This window comes from Emydura macquarii, unplaced genomic scaffold, assembly GCF_026122565.2.
Source record: "Emydura macquarii macquarii isolate MOO-44397 ecotype Brisbane River unplaced genomic scaffold, CSIRO-AGI_Emac_v2 contig_480, whole genome shotgun sequence".
NCBI classification, from domain to species: Eukaryota; Metazoa; Chordata; order Testudines; family Chelidae; genus Emydura; species Emydura macquarii.
The window spans coordinates 10,458,610-10,482,098 of record NW_027130617.1 but is presented as its reverse complement, the minus strand read 5'-3'; the positions used below and the strand labels follow the sequence as shown (position 1 = coordinate 10,482,098).

Sequence of the window (23,489 nt, the reverse complement as noted above, 5' to 3'; positions counted from 1 at the left end):
CGTGCAGAGCTGCAGCTGGGCTCAGCACCTCCCTCCTCCCCGCCCCACAACTGTTAAAACTAATTAGTAAGAGGTAAGACAACGGCTTTAGCCACTTACATCCCTACCCTCCTCCCAGTCATCATCAGTGCTGGAACCCTGAGTCTTCAGCATTACACCACAGACTGTTGCTGCCTGAGCTACCAGATTAACTGGCTAGCAGCAAGAAGGGAGACAGAACTGCTGGGACTGGAGAGTGGTCAGGGGAAGGCCAGGCCAGCCAGAGTTGGCAGAGTTCCTGTCCCATGTGCTGCCCCCAGATGGGTGACTGACCTTGTGGTACCACGTGCTGCATCCATAGGGCTGTTGAGGGGACCCTGACCTATCCATCTCTCCCTACGCGCCTTCCCTGCCCAGTAGTTGGGAGAGCTCCTGCCACATGCAGTGCACCCACTGGTAAATGGAATACTAGAGCCATGTGCTGGTCCCAAGGATTTACAGGATGGGAGCTGGCTGGTTTGCTCCTTCTTGTCCCCTAAAAGCGGCTTTGACAGCTCCCCACTGCCACATCTGTTGCTGCTGCTGCAACAACCATGTGAGCCCAGCCTTGGACTATTCAGAGTTTTGGCAGGCTGCCAAAATTTTCCTGAGGCAGGCAACTGCCAGAAAGGAAAGGGGGTGATTTTTAACACTTTGTAGCTCACCCAAATCTTTATTTAAACTGTTATTTTTATCGGTGATATGTAAACACAAACAAATTCAATGTTCATTATTTGTAAAACCTGGAAAAAAACCCAAACAAAAGACCCTTACCCCACAGAGGTCATGCAGGGCATCAAAGCTCACCCATATCTGAATGGACTATGGTGAGCATGAAGAGGCACTTCTGTAGCATAAGGGGATTCCCACCTACTAAACATCAAAGCCCTGCTGCAAACAGTGGAGGTGCAGCAGCTTCTCAAAAGAAGAGGTCATAAGAATCCTTCACAATGAAAAATGTTAGGCAACCTACATGTAGGAGTTAGCAGCTCAGGCATACAGCAATGATTGTAGGCTAACTAGTACCTACTATCTAAAGAGTGCACACCTTTTGCTCTGCACCCCACTGTTTTCAGGAACAGGAAGAAAAAGCTCCGACACACTCTTCCTCAATGAAGTCAATAGAGCGTCATTGCTTTAACGAAGGTCAGGATTTGGCCCATGGATTCAACACTAAATAGGACATATAATTTTGCGAGGCAGATTCTGATCTGTACAAATCCAGAGCGACTCTACTGACATCAATGAACTAGACTACTACTAAGTGTGATCCAGAGCAGAGCTCTGTGTTTCTTAAGCAAAACGTTTCATTCCTTTTTTTTTATTAGAGACAGTTTTGTATATAAACGAAGTAAACTGTAGTAAACAGTTTTTGTTATCTTTTAAACTTTTCAAAAACCTTATTTGGGCATTTTCTCGTTCATTATAAAATGCTCCTCTATCCATTAGCTGTTTGTGTCTAGGCCTCCCTTCCTGTCATGCTGAAGGACATATCTATAAGTCAGTGATAAGCAAACTCTTTCATTTAAAAAAATCAGAAAAAGCTGTTATCAGAACACAGGAACTGCAGTTACTTCCATTCCCTCAGTAGGGCCCCTCAACATCTCTGCCAAGAAAGCTGTTCTGCAAAATGTAGAACTGGCCCATATTCCCGGCTGTTAGGTCTTATTACAGCTTCACTGTCACCCATTTTACAAACCACATGATTACACATAGCTTTGCATCAGCCACAGCATCTCAATACGATCTGTATAAACTTAACCATAACTTAGTTTATATACTGAATACCTCTCTTTTTAAGGCAAAATGACAAGCACAGCTGTCACAATCTCTTTTGAAGCCAAATAGCACTACACACCCCATCCCTCTGCTCTTCTGGGAAACTTCCTAGGAGGCATCTTCCTTTAAAAGTTTGGGGGTTTAGCACTACGCCTCAGTGGCAATGACTCTGTTGTAATTTCATTTCCTCTTCACCGTTCCCTGGCTAGAAAATTATTGGCAGTTCTGACATAAAACAATCTATTTGTGTAACAGATAGTGCAAATGCTGTTAATGTCTCTTAACTGAAATATCCAAATCTTAGTGAGAATTTGAACAGAACCTATCAATATATTTACACTGACTTTTTTGCTTAGTCTCAGTTACTTTTCATCACCTTGATAAATTGTCAAATTATTTTTGATTTTAACAGGATTTAAGTAAAGAGAAATTTATTTAATGCAACACACACTACTGCCTTCTTTATGTAAACAGCTTCCTGTCTAAAGTTAGTGCTTTATCACGCCTCAAAATGGCCATATCCTATCTATTGACAGTAAACAAGCTTTTACCCATCTGAATGTGACAACATGTGCTTTATTATTCACACTTAGGAAAACTGCCAGTACTCCCTGTCCAGGAAGTCTGAATGTTTGCTTTTCTATCTCCATTTGCCAAATATAATTGGTTGCTATGTCAGTTTATTTTAATCAGATCCCATTTTAAAAACAAGAGACGGGAGGGCCTTTAACTTCCAGAGTTCTGGAAAATTTTATCCTGTTAACTTGAAGCACTGTCCGAAAAAGAAGAAAATCATACTTTCTAAGAGGATTAGGTGACTGATGTGTGTGCCATACATAATGCAGGGTTTTAAATTGTTAGACTTTGCTAAACATAAACCTAATAACTTATCAAGCTGTTCCATGTCCCATGTATTTATCCTTAAGCATGATGGTTTATTCACTTAGAATAGAATTCTCCAGTCACAGATATTTTCAAAATTAACTCCTGAAAGGTTACTGCACATGAGTAGGGTGCAACAAGACTTTTACTTGAAAGAGGCTCAGGTAGAGTATTCAATACTAGCCAAGCTCTGCCTTCCTTTGTTCTTGGATCCTCTCCAGACAGATAATATACTATTGTGGAAAGGTCGGTAGCCACCTTTCAAGTTCTTTAACCAGTTGGAAAAATAGTCTAAAATAGGGAGCTTTTGGCTGAAAAGGAGGCTAGAACACCTCGCGATTCCCCTACTCACATTTTTGCCTCTATCCTTTACTTCTCTCTAAAATCAAAGCCCTGTGTACAAATGGCAAATTGGACCCTAATTCTGCAGTGAAGTCCCTACATTTTCTTTGGTGTTCTGGTGGAAACTTTGCAGCAGTTTCAGATAAACTACATTAAAAAAAAGTTAATTGCATGAAATAATCAAATGAGTAATACCAATTTAGCTGCTGAGTTTTATTTTGATAGTCTATTGCATTTACTTCCTGCTGTCTCTACATTCTAGGTTATCTTTTGGTTTCAGCGTTAACAACCCATTAAGATGAATGGGGGAGTTCATTCATTTAGGGCCTTCCCTATATTAGAAAGGGATTGCCAGTATATACTACCAAACCCTCCTAATGTAGACACAGCTAATGCCAGCAAAATAATTCTTTTGCTGATGTAGTTTACCAGTACCCCAAACAAAATAAGCTAAATTAACAAAAGTATTTTTATTGGTATAACTGGATCTACGGTCTGGCTTTTGCCAATACCAACTGTAATTTAACCCCCCCAACCCCCCCAAGCATCACTACTATGCTAGTCAAAGTTTCCAGTGTAGACCAGGCCTAACAGAGATTGTTTCAGACTGCTTACAAACACAGGATGGAATCATGGCATCACTTCTGAGTCAGATCACAACTCTTCCAGCTTTTCTTTCAAACTATAAGGCTGGAAAGATGTTATGTAAAATGAAAGCTGGTATTCCCGAGCATAATCCAACTGCAAAGAGTGAATTATGTGGTTGTAGCATACACAGGATGCAGATTATCTACATATTTATTTATCATATGCATAATCATATGCAGATTATCTACATATTTATTTATGCTTTATCCAAAAATGTCTTCAGCAGATCCCAAAGCCTTCCAGTGGAGTTGAATTAACTTGTCCACTGCAATTCTCCACAGAAGGGCTATGGTGCCCAAGGGCAGTCCCTGGTAGCAAATCTCTACTACAAATCCCAATTTGTGGGAGAGACTGTGGGAGTGGGGAATATGTACAAAGGAACAGCAGTCCATTTTGAGGCCCCTTTGAAAATCTGGCCCTTGATAGGTTTTTCCCCTCCCCCCATATCTATTTTCTCAGATTATCTAATCCCAGGAACTAGAGAACTTGCTTCCTTTCTTCCCTTTTATTCTTTTGTTTTACACTTCTTTCCCCTTATATCTTGTCTCTCAGGCAATAAGGAAAGTCAGAACAGCTGCTCCACTCATTATTTTACATGGTAACTATGACTGATGTAGTTTGTCACTAATTATTTTAATGGGATTGGTCCAAATTCCATTTTGTTGAAGGATTTATTATGTCGACTTCCCATTGTTTTTGACAACAGGATTTTGTTAATTTTGATTACTTTATCTCTGGTCTCTTGAGTAATGCTGCTATTTATTAATACTGTAAAGTTTAACATAAAACTTCTGACATACAACACATGTCCCTATAGATAACTCGGTAAATGAACAGATTTTTATTGATAAAGGAGGAAGGCTTAAAACTTTAATTCAAGAATTCTTTAAACTTGTTGATTCTTTCCTTAACTTGTATGTTTTACACATTGGACCTGTATCTCTGGTTCTTCCCCCATGTTCCAGCTATTGAACATTAGTATTTATCACATCCTGTGAAGTACCCACATTTGCTTTTGGCTTCCAAATCAGCTTTATACACAGCTAATGTATTCAGAAATATTAATGTTGTTCCCCAAAGCTGTTGTATAATCAATTGGAAACAGCAGATTTATGCCAATTAACTTAAATTCTGAGTTTATAGTATTTACAGAAGCTTTGACTATATAAAGCCAGATTCTGGCCCCTATACCCTGCTCCAGTGGCTGCAAAAGACTAGGACAGAAGTCCCTTGAACAAGAGCAACATAGGGTTGACACTTTACCTTTCTTCCCTGCCCACCCACACTTGCACCCTCCCACAAAATCCTTGCATGCCAAGAGCGGAAGTAGCCCAGAGCACAGATTGCTCTGGGGATTCTGGGCTGGAGAGCAGCGCACAGGGAGCCTAAGCAAGGGTGCTGCATGTTGGAACAGTCCATGGTGCTGGGCTAACCATACACGAAGGGCAGTTCTAGCCACTGCGACGTCTCAGAATCCAAGTGGAGCAAAAGATGATGCAACACCACCTGTGCTTTCCCTTCTCCTCCTGTATCGCATCTCTCAGGAGACACACAGCACACACTCTAGTCCATGATTAAATACAGATTTCTCTCTTTTACCATGGAAGAAACAACTGGATAGGAGGAGTTCCTCAAAGACAGGTGTTCATGCAATTTGCACAAGGTCCACTAAAATTGGTTTTCAGATCAATTTACTTAAACCCATGGAAACCCTTGTTTGGGCACACTTAAATCAACTGTAAGTGACTATTAATTTAGCTTAACTTTGTAAAAACTGAGCATTTTAATTAAACCAGTGTAAGATTTTGTGTAAACAAAGTTTAAAACATTTTAAATTGCAGTTATAAGTCAGAAAACTGCCTCTGTAAATATGGAATCTTTTTAGTCATTTGATCTGCTCCTGGTGTGTAGTCAGTCACAGCTGCTTACTTTCCTAGCTAAAAAGATTTAATGGCTTCTCTTCTGGCTCACATATCAATAGAATTGTTAACTAAATTCCAATTACAGAATTTTTATTGGTGATGGCACAGAAGCCATAAAAATCTCAGTTGCACTTTCAGATCCCAAGGTGAGTTTTCAACGCTAGCAGACAAAATCTTCCAGTTTTCAAAACCAAATATCAAAATAAATAACATTGTCCATTATCCAAAGGGGCAGATACAGCTACCTGGTCAATGCCTTCAGTCTAGTGTGGGGAGTTGCTGGAAAACCTTAAGGAGAATATAAAGAGCAGCAAACAAGACCACGTCTCCTGACTCGTAAGCATTTGCTCTCGCTGCCTCCATTGTAATGTGCTACGCCAAATGGAAGCTGGTGAAAACAACTGTACTAACCTGTGTGAGAATAGATAAACCACAGTGCTCCCGTCAGCAGTGCTCCAATCACAAATGCTGCGAAGGCGATGCCCACCACTGTCACAGTGTCCAGACCATTGAGAACTGCTGTAGATAAAAATCAGTTTTCATTTTCAATGCTGAATAGAAACTTTTAAAATTCCTCCCCCCATTCTCACACAGAGCTTTGACATTTTCATATTTAATTAACTATTTTCAAACTAAGAAAAGACAACCCTATGCTACTTAACAAATTACTGTGATTTGTGTTTAGGCAGGACAAGCAATGCATGTGCTGACAGAGGTGAGCATGAAGACTCTTTAGTTTAACAAACTGTTCTGTGTCACAAAGCAAAAACTCAGCTCAATACATTCCAAATCTAGCAAAACCAGAATGAATTCAAAATGTTCTGTTTGTTAATTATTCTTGGTTTTCAGTTAAATACCAGTTTAACTTGTGTGTATATATATTTTATATATATTTAGAAAGGCTGTGCCGTTCAGTAAAAGATTACTTTTTATTCACATCCTACCATTCAAGCCAACTTTATTCTATATCCTCTGCAACTTCAGCCCTATATCTAGGGTGGAGAACGGAAGCACTGTTAAGTGAGAAGTGGTGCCAGCTCAAAAGTCAGCAAAAACATAAATAGGAGCATTTGTTTTTCATATCTGGCAGTGTTCTTAATAACTGAAATTAATTCCAGATTACAAAAATAGAACAAAAGTCAGATTCTGAGGGAAGGGACCTTTATGCTGTATAATTTGTACAGTACTGCAGCTGGTTCCTGAATGTATGCCTCTAAACATTACTGACACTATTACAGCAACTTCCAGCCATTGTCTTGTGATTTCTTCTCTTTGATCAGACACCTTAATGTAGTTCTCATACTGAACCAATGACTTTTTGTAATTTTTCTTACATGACTAATTTCAGTTGTAGTATTTCTGACATCTCTCAGTAAACATATGAAATGGTTTAAGCTAATGAATGAATAACTTTTTAGTAATTGAGTAAATAAAGGAAAAGAACTGAACCAACCCCAATTCACTCCAGGGTCTGTGCTGATGGATGAGAGGGGCGTGAAGGAGTCTGGTCAGGGAATGCTTAGCAGATCTCCTCCAGTGGAGCTTCTTTCTATCTAGCTTCCTGCATTCAGCAGAAATGCCTCAAGAAGGCAGGCAGCAGCATCACTACTTGCTTTCCCTGTTATTAATATGTGCACTTTCATGGGTACTATACCTTTAAGACCTCTGGTTCTGCTGAGGGAGCTCTTCAGTACCCCTTTCTGAGCAAGTGCAGCCAGATTTGGGACAGAAAGAACATACAGGTAGTGGCTGGGAAGGTTTTCTCCTGTTTCTGACATGGATCCATTTCTGAGTCACTTGGTCATGTTTGGTTATTTTAAATCCAAACTGTAACTGTGTTTGTTAAACAGAGATGCCTCTTCTACAACTGCATCATCTCCTTGTCTTAAGATGGGGTTCACTGACAACTAGGACACACTCATTCCAGGGCACAGGTAACCAGGCTGGTGGAAGCAGGTATATTTTATCATTCCCTGTGCCAGCTTGAGTGAATCTAGCTCCAAGACCCAAAGACACAAGCTCTTTCCTTGCACTCCTTCCCCCCACCCTCCACTATCTAATTCTCACTCTTCAGCTATCATTTTTCCTTCCTTCCCATCTGTGATGTATTTATAGTGCCACCCACTCTCCTCAGAACTGGCTGGGCCCTTTAGCATGGTCGAGATTTTAAGTTTAGGTGAGAAAGGGGAAACTAATGTTGAATTCAAAGATGGTCATTTTTGGGTTCTTGGGTGTTGAAGTACTGCAGCCACCTACACAAATTCCTGCTCTCCCCTGCTGAAATTCCTCTCTGTTAGTGGGAATAGCCCAGATCCTAGCAGTCATGTACCTAACGATGTTTGAGGATCTGGGACCCTGTCTTCAGGGGCACTAAAACGATGGACTTAATTCTGGTCTATCAGAGATTCTGAAACAAGAATTCCAAGTTTAAAAAGCTTTATGGTAATTATCTTTGACTTAACCTTCTGTCTAGAAGTTGTTAGATTAACAAAGATAGGCATGCATAACTTACGTGGCTGCAGCCCGTTGCCTTTTGGCTTGTAGGGGGGTGGACCTGTTTAAAAAACAACATTAATTGTATGATGCTCCATTGAAATACTACACACTCGATGAGCAATCGTCAGCATCTCATGGGGAGGAAAGTCTTTTAAAAATTGTGTAATGTATTAGTAGCATTTCAGGGAATCCCCTCCATTTATTAACCTGGATCAGTTTGTAAAAATCCATTTGTATTTTGATGAGTCTTCAGAGGAACATATCCATAGCAAAGTGCATGCAGCATATTATGTAGCGCTGGCAGGTGCTGTGCAAACCACCCCACCCAGTTGTTGTCAATTCTCATCGGCAAAAACGCCTTGTTATTCCTGTGCCAGGCTTTCCTTTTGCAGATTGCTAAGGTTGTTTCCAGTCTCCAGCCACCAGAGACTAGCACATGAAATAATTTCAAGAGCCTGCAGCCTCTTTTCCCCTCCTAGGAAATGTTGCTTCTAGATATGATGGACCCCCTTCTGACCAGCTTATGTGCACATGTTTTGATTCATGCGACATTTCCACAGTGTTCTGTGATGTGCATAAATTACCTGGTATTCTATCTTACTTGTATTGGAAGTCAAAGATCATAACTATGACATTTAAGCTACTATTTTGAAATAATAATCAAGTATCATCCACATGTAATGGAAAGAAATACAAAACTGAGTCTTCAGAAATGCACCATTACACCCTTACTCCTCCTCATTTGGCGTCCCTTCTCCATGACATGCCTGGTATCATTATGGAGGAACTATTAACATAGATGTCAGGAGACCCCCCTTCTGAGGACAACCATGCCAACTGACGAGCCAGAAACCCATATCTGGAGTCTAATTCAAAAATCCTGCTTGGTCACCCATGGTGCTATTTCTAGACTACCAGGCTGCCTAAGGATGTAATTTAAAGTCTGACACATTTGAATGTACCAGAGGCTTCTGCTATGAGAAGGTTTGGCAAGGTCTTGTAATGATATATATTTTTATATATTTAACAATTAGAAAAATTAGCTCTGATCTGGCAGCATGAGCAGGTTTAGTAGTTCTAAAATATATTGAAACTGATTAGTTTTCTTGTTTATCCAGCAAGTATGTATGTGCCAGGATTACTGTTTCAAACCTCTTCAGTAGCAACCGCATTAACCAGCCTGAACAACACAGGTACCACATGGCCAAAATTCTATTAGTTTCCTCTCACACATGAAACCTGCAATATCAAAGAATTTTTATTTACACCTAGAACAAACTAAAGCAGTGTAGTTTACCAAGTGGCTATCTCTTTTGTATCATCCAGGCCAAGTGGACTAGTGGACACGTGTCTGTGTGTGTTTTGTCTTCTGTACACCAGTGCTGGCCTAGGTTAGACAGTCTCTCTTTCTCTTTTAGGATCCTACTGACATTGGATAGATAAGCGAATGGCCAATCTGTGGTAGAGACCAAAATGAACAGAGTCATCCTGAGCCCTTCCAGGGTGACGGCAACTAGCAGGTTAAAACAATGATGGGAAAATCAGGACAAAGTAAAGGGTTTTTGGGTGACCTTAAGAATGTTTCCTATTTGGGTTTTTATTCATACATTTTGGAATACAGTACCTCAACCTTAGCTTTCTCAAAATGTAAGGTTTGTAAATATACTAACAAGTTATCAAATGCAAGTCAAGGCATCAGTATAAATGAATATAATGTTTGTGTAAAGTACTGGATTGAAACCCTAGAGAGTGAAATAGTACAACACGGGTAGCAGCATTACAAGTTTGTCCATATCCCAACCTTGGACTAAATAGCCTTCAGTGGGTGAGAGGAATTAATTTTCCATGTTAATTTGGTCATTGGCCTCTCCACAGAATAGGAAGGTTGCCAGTTAACAATAGTATCTATGGCATTGCCAATGCCCCTGAGTTATCCAGTTGCTTGGCATTCTATACTATATTTTAATATATATTGCTTGCTGCAGTTTCATGCAACATGAGGGGCGAGAGTGCATGAGGTCCAGGAAAAGTGTATAATTTAAAAATATTACAAACCAACTTTAGCTAACGTACATGGTTTTCTGTATCTTGATTTAGGAAAAGTGCTTGTCAGTTGCTCACTTGACCTCTTGTGCGCCTACTCCTTTCACTGAAAAAAATCTATTTTCCACATCTTGCATAATTCGAACAAACAGGAATATGTGTATAACTTTAACAGCTTATCAATTTCAGACTTTAAAAGAGTCTCCCTACACTTTTCATTTAAATTGTGTCAAAAAACAGAGGTGTGACTTAGAGATACCAGAATATGAATAGTTCAGGATTATTTTTACGGTTTTGTTTGTTTGATTTTTTTAAATGGTTTCATGGGGAGCTGGTACAATTTAGAACTGAGTTTGTAAAAAGCATATAAAGCACAATGTAACTTGAGGGATGGGTGTGTTTTCCTCTAGAAAGATATACAGCCATGGTTTCCATTACAGTCAGTGGTAGTCATGTGCATGTCGTCTGTTTTCCTCTCCATACAACTTTGCATTGGACAATTTGTGTTGACTCCCAAAATGTCAAGCCTACAAGCTTCTTCATTTGGTTTACAGAAGAGATGTAACATAATAGCTCCAATAACAGAGTTTGTAACAATACCTATGAAAGCCGGCCTGTCCAAATTAAAGCAAATGATAGCAGACATCTGAGATGTAAATGCTCTTATTTTAGTTAGTGCAATATAATTTGTTCTCATCTTACAGATTCATCATGTGCTAGATGACTACAGCAGTTAGCCTTTAGAAAAGAGATGTTCAGGTGTTAATAGTTGTACAGTTTGCCCAAAATCTGCAATATGCTGGGCAGAGTTCCACCAAACAGTTACACAAGATCACTCACAAAGCAACAATAATCTCAAGCAACTCTCTCCAGTAAATCTGGTTTGACTTTTACACATTAAGACCTTGTGTTCTTTATACAGACAACTCCAGCTGAAATTATCCATTGGAGTTGCACAAAAAGCCTCACACATCCAAAATGAGACTAGAGCTCTGGGTATAAACCTGTTTGCTAAAGGATAAATGCCAATTATACAGGTTATCCAGTCCTGACAGAAGACATCAATCACTGATATTAGCGGGAGTTTTTGCATGAGGAGAGAGTACAGAATCAAGGCCCAAAGCATTGTTTTAATAGTACTGCATTTAGAGATCAAATACTTGCCGCCTTTAATTCTTAGTGGATTTATTTTGCATTAAGAAGAATTCGGTAAAAACATGAGTTGCCTGGCAGTTAAACAAAAACAGTTGTTGCTTGTGTCCCCCAGCAATGCTTGAACATCCTGTATACTGTTTAAACACTAAAAAGCATGCACTGCAGAACTGATCCCCATCCTTTGACACACACGTGAAAGCATTCCAAAATTTCAAACAGCCATTGCATGCAAGTAGAAGATCTGCAAATGAAGCCACTGAAACCCTCTAAATTACTATGCTAGAGCTCAAAATATAACGGGTGATGCAAATGTTTTCTGAATGTTAAAATGTGGATCCCTGCTGTTGTCAGAAAGGCCCCAATAAAAATACATTCCCATAAGCTGAAGCTGTCATAATAGTTCTTGTTTTCCTATCTCTCTGTACTTACACAGGGGCAGAGCTGCAGCTGGTGTGAGTTGGCAGAACTCCATGGACTTCAATGGAGCGATGACAGTTTACACCAGCTGAGGCTCTGCCCCGTTGGATCCAGTCTGCCTTTAGAAACATGGATACAGCTCCCATTGACTTGGGCTGGAGTTGTACCCTATGCTAGAGGGCAGAACTGAGCCCTCTGTATTACCTACAGTGTAAATGTAAACCAAAAAAACCCAAAAAACATTGAAATGTCAGATGCACAAGCCATGGGGCTATGCAGCAAGATTTAAAGGAGAGGATGTATTTTTACTGCCTGTTTACACCTGCATGAATCATTTTGCTGAGTGAGTGGTTCTCGAAGTAATTTAATAATAGAAAATAATAGCACTGAAGAAACAAATGCTCCAACTGAAATGTGAGTGTTTCTAGCACAATTCAGGTGCCCTGAGGGATAGTTCCGAAAGTTGTTTGGGCATTTGTGAAGTGGAATCAGTACAGCCTGAACACAGTACAATACAGGAGGAAGAAGTTTCTTCTCTTCATCTTCCTGGCTACCACCCTGGAAGGAAGATGCATTTCCTGCAGCAGACAGGGATTAAGGAACCTGATGTGTCAATAAAGGCAGGATTATGGATAGGGCATAGAATACTGGATAGCTCTCATGGTTCGCTTTAAGTGAGCCTCAGAGAAGCCAGTTTGGGCAGGAGGATCCTCATATGAAGGGAATGATCATGGTACAGGGGGTTGCCAGGAAGAAGGCTAGGCCCAGCTGCTTGAATAAGCCGTGGAGGAAAAGCTGCACCATGGAATCGAAGTGGAAACACCAGAGAAGAGTTCCTGTAAAGCATGAGGGGCATAGGCAGCAAACACATGGACTGTAACCCAACAAAAGGAGAAATATGGATCAAAATATCAATGGTGTCAGTGACAGTGGCTCAGAGCCCCAAAACAGCAAAGTTGGCCTTCAGAGTTGTGGATTCTGATAGGGATGTGCAGAGGGAACAGAGTCTCCATCACCCCAAGAGCAAGTTGCAGTGGGGAGACAGTATCAGACAGGCTGCTGGAGCTCCCTGGACAAGACAGTTGATTACAAGCTAATCAAAGTTCAGAAATCTGAAAGATGGATTTAAGTGAGTGTTTGCTGACTCTGGCTTTTCTTTAAATTAGTCCTTTTCAGTAACCCTTGCTCAGAGCAGCCAGTACAGAAACAGTTTCTTCTCTTTTTCTTCCTGAACCTCATCCTCTTAAAGTGTTTAGACTTTTCTTTTCCTTTCTTAGAGCAAGAGAACTAAGTCAAATGCTTCATGTTTACAGGAACAAGGAGGCAAAAGAACTGAAGTGAGATGGATGGGCTGTCATTTCTCTACTGACCTTGTCAGCCCCTTTGCTTCTGGACTTCCTGGTAGGTGAAACCATAATGTTGTTTGTTCTAACTGTCTCTGTGGGGAAGATGGCAGAAATGTCCTATTTGACAGGATATTAGAAGCAGCTCAGCACCTAGGAATCTACAGGTTTTTGATTTTGTACTTAGAGCGTTTTGTGAAGATGCTCAATGAGCTAAACAGAATAAACCTAACATCTCTTTATCTTAATGATCTAATCTTGTAGTGGAGCTGGTTTCCCTGTGGCTTCCCCTTTACTTTACAAACCCCCCAAGCGTTAATATTTTCAATACACTGGAATTTCAAAGTAATTACCATGCTTAAATAAATATTTACAGCCACAAAGAAGAAATTATATAGCAGATAGTAAAGTACTACTGTCACTTTCTAAACAAGAATGAATTGCTGGAAGCAATTCCGCTACATTAATACTTATGAAACCCAATTGTTGTACGTATAGGAAGAGTTTTCCTTTCTCAACACTAGCCAAATTACATTTCCATAAACAAGTTAGATTAAAAAAGGCAAGTAACTGCTGGCATTCAGATAGGATGGTGGTCTGTACCACACAAATACCTATAAATGAACATGAGCACCATTTGAAATATAAAACTATATGCCTAGAGCGATCTTATTTTGCAATACAAATGGTTATATGTTGTATAACGCAACAGTTGTTTAACATGTATGATGGTACCTTTTGGCTTTTCTTCATGGGTTATTACAGCAAGGGGTTTGGTGAAAGTTTTCTTATTGTGCATCATGGCCAAGATCATATCAACATTGAGCGAGGTGCAGGCTTCGTCAGGAGGAATGCACTGTGGAGGAAAACAACATGTGAGGTCAGGGATTCACTCAAAATAAAACACAATATCAGCCAGAGCAGCTGCACAGCTGCCTCATTATCAGTGTTGTTCTTACTAAAGAGAAACAGGAGATCTGAATTATCAACCCGTTCCTAAAAAAAAACCAGTCTGTATGCTATACTGGCAAAGAGAACTTATTCTCAGCTAGGATGACCAGATGCCCTGATATTAAGGGCTTTGTCTTATATAGGACCCTATTACTCCCCCTAACCACCCACCCTCTCTCGAGTTTTCACACTTGCTATCTGGTCACCCTATTCTCAGCTGCATCTTAAGATGTAAATCTTGCCTTATTGCTAAATTCCCTAAAACTCTATGGAAGTTTTACTATTGAACTGTTGTCCTAATATGCAACTATTACAGCACCACAGACTGATGTTAATTACATAGAGGGCCAATATCTTCAAAGAGCTCTCACCCTAGTTTCCAAAGCTAACCTCACTTGTCACAGCTAGCTTTCGATATTCACTGATTGATAGTTAGGCTTCCAATTAGTTGATTTTTCGTGTACATGCAAATCCAGGGTTTTATAAAAACTGTGGACACGCAGATTTACAAGCGCAAAAAGAGTCCACCTTTGAAAACCCGGGGGCCAGTTCTGTAGCTCACTAGCACATATACAGATCAATAATGTAGAAGTCTTTTCTTTTCTCTTCAAGAACTACTAAAAAAACTCAAATTTTAGAAGTTATGCACATAAGTCTAACTAAAGTCAGAACACCTAACATACATCTTTTTGTCGAAGAATGAACTTTTTATTTATATGCTATTTTTAAAGTAATAGTTTGGCAGCAGGCAGTCACAGCAATCAAAAAGAAAATGTTAATTCTACGTAAATATATTGGAGTGATTCAATAGAGCGAGTTTACTGTAAATACAAAAAGGTAATCAGCCTGAAATGAAGAAAACAAATGCTAACATTTACTTATTTCCCATCAAAGTCCTGCTGAGATGGGTCAACCTTCTATAGTTCACATATGGCTGTTCAAAAACAATTGCAATATTATCTTAGCAGGCTCTGGAAAATTAATAATTTTGTTTATGCTATTGTTATGTAATCTGGAGTATTCCCCCTTAATGAAAAGCAATCTGTTTACCACATGTAACCACTTATTAACCTTTTTAAGTGTAAAATGTAGACCATGTGATCAAGATTCAGCATAGCTCTCAGTGAAAAGAATCTATAAAAATGATCAGGTCCACTGATAACATGTTAATGACACTAAGCTAAGTCTATAAATCTTAAAATAGAAAAGTTAATACCAAGAACTGACAGATCTGAACTTGTTTTAGATAAAAATAAAATTTTTACAGGATAATCTATAATCTGAAATCTTAAGGAAGTTAATGAACTACTGACCTTAGGCAATCCTTGAGTGTCTTTTTCTTTATTTGTACACAAAGTCAGCTCACAATGAAGAAAGAGCAGGGAAGTGTTGAATTCAGGTTTAAACACAAAGCTAAACCTCTTTTTGTCCATCTGTGCATGTGGTACTGGGAAGTTCACCTTCTGGACATTGTAGAATTTAACAGATTCATCTTTAGGACAAATGTTTTCTATAATTGTGTATTCAGACAGCCTATCAGGGTTTGAATATGGTGAAACAAAACATGTTTGGATCGCAAAGCCCAGGGCTCTGTCAGCTTTAGTCACAGAAACCTGTGTATGAAAAACAATTTATTAAAAACTGAAGGCGGACATGTTTGGTAGCAGCATTCATATTTTAGATGATCGTGGTTTTCAAATGCCAGTTCTAATAAAATATTTCAAATGTAAATTCTAGGAAATACGGTTTAATTGATAGTTCAAGGATGGATGACAAGATTTGGTTGTTCAAATCCAATTTAGCCACTGTCCTAGCATGTGATTTTTGGAGGGGACTGTACTGTACTTCAGCCAACTCCCCTGGAATATCCAGTAAAAAGCAGGCCCACTCAATAGAATGAATGCTACATCTGAACTGAGTTTTTGGGGAAGTGGAGGACACTAATCCCATTTCCCCAATAAGTTTACAAACCATAGCAGAAGGCTACGAAAGCTGATTACAAATTCCCCATTGCTGTATCAGCATTTATCTTCACTTAAATACACATACAGGCATACACGGAGCGGAATGCAGAGGCAGAGTGGAGAGGTCATGGTTTAATGTGAGAGTGGGGCAAATGAGTTCTGTGGAGGAGCAGTCTAGCAAGAAGCTCTGCAGTTGTAACATTTTCTGTGTGATTGTTACAAAGACAGTGGCTCAGTATTTTATGAACAAACACCCACTCTCGGTGCACTAATATTATTCAGACAAACTGGAATGCAGATAACGCATGCCACAAAGCAATTTGGAAAAACTATACAAGTACATTACATTTTCTAGATCATTAAGCATGTTATTTCTATAAACAATAGGGGTGTTGCCCCTAATTATTAGCACAGCATGATGAAGTCTGACTACTCACAAAAATGTGCCATCTGCATGCACCTAAAGTGATGTGTTTTGTATATATCCAATGGAGAACCTGCCAAATTTTTCTATAGTCTAGGAAAAAGTCTGGAATTTCAAGTTCTTTTTTCCTCTTTAAGTAAGCAGAGCAAAAACACTAATCTTACTGGAGATGAAGTGGTTGAAGCATCTAAATGATAGACAATTGGTTATTAGGAACTGGAAATAGAGGATGAGGATCAGACAACCACAATGGTGGAAGAGGAGAAAGGGGAAATAAATGGTATGAATGAAAAATACTTGCAGCAGGGAGGCAGATGTGATTTATATGTAGACCAGCCCTAAGGTCACTTTGCTTCTGAATGAGTGCATCCATGGGGGAAGGGAGGGTGTTCATACAGTTAGTTGATTTTCCTTAGTAATGTTCCTGGGTGAACCTGGGTAGATGCTTCCTCAGGGAGAGCCAAACAAGCTAGATGAATGTGCAACACTGCGGCAAATGAAATTTGGTGTTGATAAATGCAAAATTTGCACACCCTTTTACATCAGATAGGAGGTGGCTCAGAGAAGTGTGACGTGGCCCTTTCATCTCATGGAATTTTAGATTAAAATGTACACTTCAAGGTGATGAATCAGTAACAGTACCTCTTAGATGTGAGAACTGTTCTGTTCACAACAATGGGTGTTCTCATCCCGTCCTGAGTTCCTAGATGGCCAATATAATTTACTGAACATGCCCATTCTTAACCCCTCTCCTCACCTGTCCCAGTGGCATATGCCTGCTGGCATGCATGTTTCCCAGGCAATGGTGAATGGAGGGCAGTAATTAGAAATAAAAAGGAATACATTATAACACAGATGGGGAGGTATGGGGGCAGGGGGAAGAGGAGCAAGCAACATGAATTAGAAGTTATGAAGTGTAGAAAATAGATAAGGGAAGCTAAAGATATCAGGAGAAAATCCATGGCTGGCAGAGGTAAGCACAATAATAAGTTTTTAAAATATATGAGACAAACTAAAGAAATTTCAGCAGTGGGATAGGCCTATTACCAGATGTAGATGGTAATACTGTTATGATGAAGAAAGGCAGAAATGTATAATTATATCTGTATGTGGAAAGAAGCAGGATGATTCACTTGTATCACATGAGGATGATGAACTATTTTCCAGTCCATTAGTAACTAAGGAGGATGTTAAACAACATCTACAAGGGACAACCCTTTTTAAATCTGCAGCTCAGATAACGTGTACCTAAAAGATTTGGCTAAGGGGATTTCTGGCTCTCTGATAATTTTTTTTAGTAAATCTTGGAACATTGGGGAAAATCCAGAGGACTGGAGAAGTGCTGATGCTGTGCCAATATTCAAAAAAGGGCAAGTGGGATGACCTGGGAAACTATAGGTCATTAAGTCTGATGTCAATGCCAAGCAAAATAATGGAAAAACTGATATGGAATTGCATCAATATAGAATTAAAGGATGGGAATTTAATTGTCATTCAACATGGTTTTATGGAAAACAGAGCTTGTCAAATAAATGTGATTTCATTTTCTGGTAAGATCTTTATTGACCAAATGTGATAACTGCATAGATGTAATAGACTTAGACTGCAGTAATGTTTGACTTGGTACCACATGACAGTCTGATTAAAAATTAGCACTATACAATATCAATAAAGTACACATTAAATGGATTAAGAACTGGATGACAAATGTCAGTAGGGTAATCCTCATATGTTTCTAGTGGGGATCTGCAGGGATTGATTCTGGGTCTGATACTATTCAACATCTTTATCAATAATCTGAAAATAAATATAAAATTTGCAGATGACAAAAAGACTGATGGAATGGTAAATGATGATGATGACTGGACACTCATACAGTGTGATCTGGATCCCTTGGTAAGCTGGGCCCATTCAAACAAAATGCATTTTATTAAAGCCAAATGCAAAGTTATACATCTAGTAACAAGGAATGCAGGCCATACCTACAGAATGGGGGGCTGTATCTTGGAAAGCAGTGACTCTGGAAGGGATTGGGGATCACAGATAAGCAACTCAAGAAATGCTCCCAGTGCCTTGCTGTGGCAAGAAGGGCTGGTGTGATTCTTGGATGTATAAACAAGGAAACAGCGCGTAGGAGTACAGGGGTAATTTTACCTCTGTAGATGGCACTGGTAAGAGTGATGCTGAGAGAGTGCATCCAATTCTGATGTTCACATTTTAAAAAGGATGCTGAGAAACTGGAAAGTGTAAAGAAGAGCCACAAAAATGATTTGAGGGCTGGAGAAAATCCTTTAATGTGAAAGACAGAGCTCAATCTGTTTAGCATATCAAAAAGAATGAGAGGTGACTTGATTACAGTGTATAAGTACCTTCACAGGGAGAAAATACCAGATAGTAGAGGAGTCTTTCATAACCAGAACAAATGGCTGGAAGTTGAAGACAGACAGACATTCAAATTAAATGTGAGGCACAGTTTTTGTTTTTTTTAAAACAGTGAAGTTGATTAACCATTGGAACAAACTAGCAAGTGAGGTAATGGATTCTCCATCTATCTCTTGATGTCTTCAGATCAAAACTGAAGACCAACTTTAGCCAAAACACAAGTTGTTGGGCCCAATACAAGGGTAACTGCATGAAGTTGAGTGGCCTGTGATAATACGTGAGATCAGACTAGATGATCTAATGGTCCCTTCTGGCTGTAAGCTCTATGAATTATAACATTCTCAATTTCATCCAATAACACAAGAAGAAAAGCAGGCGAGCAAAGGTGAGCAAAAAGTCACCACATAAGGAAAGAGATAAATAAGGTCTAGAGCGACAGAAGGTGAGATGATGATAGAATTAACAACTTGATAAGAAAAGTAAAGGCAGAGAATAATGACAAAATGCACAAGTGATTATAATAAAGAAAATAATTCTACTAGGAACAGAATGTGCACAGGGAGACAAGGGCTGGGTTCTTAGAGATTGTATTGAGTAATATTTAAGAGGCAGACATTTGTCAAAAAAAAAAAAAAAATACAATTTTTTCCCCCCCCCAATCAGTGGAGGAACAAATGCCTGAAACAGATACAAATTTTTCAGTGCCGAAAGGAGAAACAGAAAAATCAAGCTCATCCCAGGACAGGTAATAAAGAAATTAGAGCATCTGTTTGAAGAAAACTCCAGTACCATACAAATCCAGAGCCAGAGGGATTCATCCCAGAATGCTGAATTGTCCAAGTGAAAAACTAATCTTTTATTTTAAAAAAATTCTTAATTCATTTTGATGTATTTTAGCCTTGTTTCAATTTCCTTAAGCATATTTTTCATTATAGAATTGTAAAGTATTCGAAAGAAAAATTTTTATAGGTAGAAGACTAACAGGCAACTAAACATTTACAGAAGTAAATAAAATGAACTGTTCACTAACAAAGTGCTAAAAATCCTGTCTGAATATTGTTCCCAAATGTGTTTGTTAAATATCACTGGTAATTACTGCTAGAAATATGTAGGTCTGTTTAAGGACCTTTATATAGTGGTATTTTCTAAATATATATTTTCTAAGGTTTTCTAAGTACATGGGCAAAGTTCCTCTGATAATCTCTTGTCATTCTGCTTGGTTGGTCTCTTACTCACAAAGATGAATATAAAGATTTTCATAGCATATAGGATAACAATCACTGAAAGAAAATCTGCAAAAGAGAGGAAGCTTGACACCTGTTTGGTATACCAAAATATGCCTAGAAATGGCTTAAAGGTGAGATGGAGTTATGCTGACACTTAACACCCTTTCCTTCACTATGTATCTTGTGGGGAAAGGGGAAAGCTATAACTGTTTTGTACATATCTACATTTTCCAGATGAAGTTAAGCCACATTTCTGTATAAAATGAACTCATTCTTCACTGACAACTCTTTTTTCTGATGCTTGCAATTATTCAGGTCTGTAAGAGCTAAGACACTAGATTCAAGTACTGTTCCATACTGCATACTTGACCAGAATGACAGACTTCTTTTAGGTTGGTTTACCTATTCTGAGAGGATTCTTTGGTCTTCATCATGAAGAACTGTCTTATTAACCTACAATTTCCCTTTTCTGAAACCACAGATGTACACACCTGTCAGAGGTAATCACACAATGCCAGTTTATGGCAGGCAAGCACAAACTTGGGCAAATTTACATGGCCTGGCTGAACATTTCAGTTAAATTGAAAGCCTTTCCACGTTTATTACCTCAACGTAAATCTGTCCATTCTCAGCAACGGAGAAGAGTCCTTGTGAGGGAGTGAGGAAGAGGTCTGTTTTATAAAGTTCCATGTTGAAGGTCACATTGCTGATAGGAGGTTCAGAAGGCCAGTACATTGCAGGATTAAGTGAGGGTTTGCCACGTTCTGCCTGATGGAGTGTGCAATTAAACTAAGACAAACAAAATACAAAATAAATCCCAGAACTTTTGCCCCATGTAACCCTCCAGTAGGGTCATATGGGATGGAAATGAGAGCAGAATTAGTCCGATAACTAAAAACTTTAATTTTAACTAAGTATAAGGTATTACATACCACAACAATTTCAGGCCTGCTTGCCAAGGTAGCATCCGTTTCAACAGTGTCTCCTGGAAATCCATTATCACCCGATTCAATATCTTCATCATCAATTCCCCAACCACTACTTTCCACTGGTGATGACAGCTGAATAACAATCTACATAAAGGAAGTGGGAAATGGCAACTGAAAGCTTTTCTATAAAGGTGATTGTGGCTCTCTTTTCATGTCATTTCTTCCTTTCTTCAGAACATCATGAAGATCAAGAAGTTGTGGAAGCCAACCAGCTGGGGAAAGCATGCCAGCCCTGCACTGAGCATTTAAAACATGTATAAAATACATGCAGAATAACCTTCACGGCTCTGTATGTTGGAAAAGCATCCTGGGTACTGGCATGTAAATGAGCATACTAGCAATCTCACTCTGTTTCTGATATTTCTGTATCCAACACCGCTAGAAGAAATGGTTCTCTGAAATGGATTAACATACCTTCTACCAGTGTCTAACTCCAGGGAGAATTGCTAAAAGTTCTAGCAGGTAGCAGGATTTTCTCCTGTACAGTCTGACCTTTCTGGTGTTTTTGAAGGCATAAGCCAGAAAACTTGCTACCCCTTTTTGCACTTCTCTAGCCCCATACCTGACCCCTCTTCTTTTTCCACCCTACCTGTTTTTTTTTCTCTTTCATCTGAGATACCTCCACCCATTCTCTGTCTGCTTTTCTCTCTCTAACCTTCTCCACTCAGCTTCTATCTTCCTCATCTGCTCTTCCACTGCTTTTTTTTGCATCTCTCACAAATCATTGTTGTTTTCTTTGATATACTACAGCTTCTAACAAATGATATTTTCTTCTCAACTGTTTGGATACCTCACCTTTTCTACATAATGCTGAATCAGCTTTCAGCAGGAATTCTCCCAAACCCCTGGAAGATGCAGCGCAGGACTTTGTACAGTAATGTGGAGCTCCAGATCAGTTTTCCTAAGGTTCCTGACAGGTGTTTGGAAAAGTTTTGGTTTGACCCATTGGGTCCAGCCACAAAGGTTAGAGGCAGACATATATTTTCCACAGTTCTGGGGTGTTTTCATCCAGGTTTTTGGTTTGGGACTCTAGCTCTTGACTTAGAGAGAAGGTTGTGCCAGTACAGAATGGTTTTAGCCAGGCTAGGTCTGATCAAGTGGCTGGAGCTATACTCGGGTTTCCTTTGTTTGCCAGGGATACTGCAGTGTGATCAAAAACTCCAAAAAAGTAAAATGTGTCCGTGCTTGTTGGCCTGGCCAATATTCAAGTTCACAGTGCAAGTGCTTTGCTAGTTGTTTTCCTTTATGCTGCTTTTCCTGGTGAGGGTCGCAGCGGCAGCATGGAGAGTAGGGAGGACAAAACCTCCCTTTCTTCCACAACAGGATCCAGCTCCTCCAGGGGGGTTCCCAGGCCACACAAGAGATATAATCCCTCTCCAGAGTGTCCTGGGTCGGCCTTGGGGCCTCCCCCAATGGGACGTACCCTGAATAGTTCCAAAGGAAGCCTAAACCACCTCAGCTGACTCATCCTGATCCAGAAGAGTAGCAGCTCTACTCCAAGGCTCTCCCGAATAGCTGAGCCCCTAACCCCATCTTGGCGAGTCAGCCCAGTCACCCTGTGGAGAAAGCTCCTTTCTGCCGCTTACACCCACAATCTTGTCATTTCGGTCATTACCCAAAGTTCATGACCATAGGTTAGGATAGGGACACAGATTGACCTGGAAACCGAGAGCTTCGTCCAAAAACTTAGCTCCTACTTTACCACCGAAGACTGGTACAGTGCCCACATCATTGCTGCCGCTGCATTAATCTGCTAGTCATTTCATGCTCTTGTTTACCATCACTTATGAACAAGACCCTTAGATACTTAAACTCTCCCACTAAGGGCAGCTACTCCCCCTACAGCTGGAGAAAACACGACTTTCTTCCAAGAAAGAACCAGTTCTGGAAGTAGAAAACCTAGAAGCAAAATGGGATTCTTTACATGGTCGCTTACATACGAGTACCCAGATTAGGTTCCCTAAGTATGCAGCTGTATGAGAATTCTGAAAACAGTTTTCAGACCGGGGTGCTTAAGATGGTTGTTCAGATCAGCACTTCTGGGTACCCACGGTGCCCATTCAAGCAGCTGTTTGCGCACCCAAGTTGGGGAATTGAATTCTGTACTTGAATTCAAACTTGAGGAAGCCAAGGCATGTCTTACACACAAATAGAGGAGAACTGAATATTTACTTTAAAACATGTATTTGTAATGAGGCTACTGCACATGTGAAAAGTAGTAGGTAACAGCCTACAATACTGCCTTCCTGTATCTAGGGAATAAACATACTAGAAAGCACATTTGAGGAGCATTATGTGAGTGGACAGAGATGAAAATGTGTGTTTTAGTGGGCATTTGTCCCATTGTAAACCAGCACCACACAATTTACCATGACCAGCAGTCTCTGCTCAAGAAAAGCCCAGGACTTGACTGAATGGCAAAAGTGCAAGATAGAAGCCTGCAGAGATTGGAACACATCCTCATTTTCAGGAGCATTATTCTTTCAAAACTAAAAAAAAAAAAGTTAC

General features: G+C 39.7%; 1 protein-coding gene across 5 annotated transcripts in view; it reads right to left on the bottom strand.

Moving 5' to 3' along the window:
• The window catches only part of TGFBR3 (transforming growth factor beta receptor 3), a 164,018-nt gene that overhangs the window by 3,374 nt on the left and 137,155 nt on the right, over positions 1–23,489 (bottom strand). For 4 of the 5 annotated variants that reach the window (XM_067538487.1, XM_067538490.1, XM_067538488.1 and 1 more), the window contains exons 11-16: positions 20,925–21,065; positions 20,599–20,781; positions 15,310–15,609; positions 13,781–13,901; positions 8,104–8,145; positions 6,003–6,110 (exon numbers count right to left, since the gene is read on the bottom strand). In XM_067538487.1, the coding sequence (XP_067394588.1) occupies positions 6,003–6,110; positions 8,104–8,145; positions 13,781–13,901; positions 15,310–15,609; positions 20,599–20,781; positions 20,925–21,065 (895 nt within the window). The remainder of the gene's footprint in view (positions 1–6,002; positions 6,111–8,103; positions 8,146–13,780; positions 13,902–15,309; positions 15,610–20,598; positions 20,782–20,924; positions 21,066–23,489) is intronic. The other variant, XM_067538489.1, reaches the window with a different exon arrangement.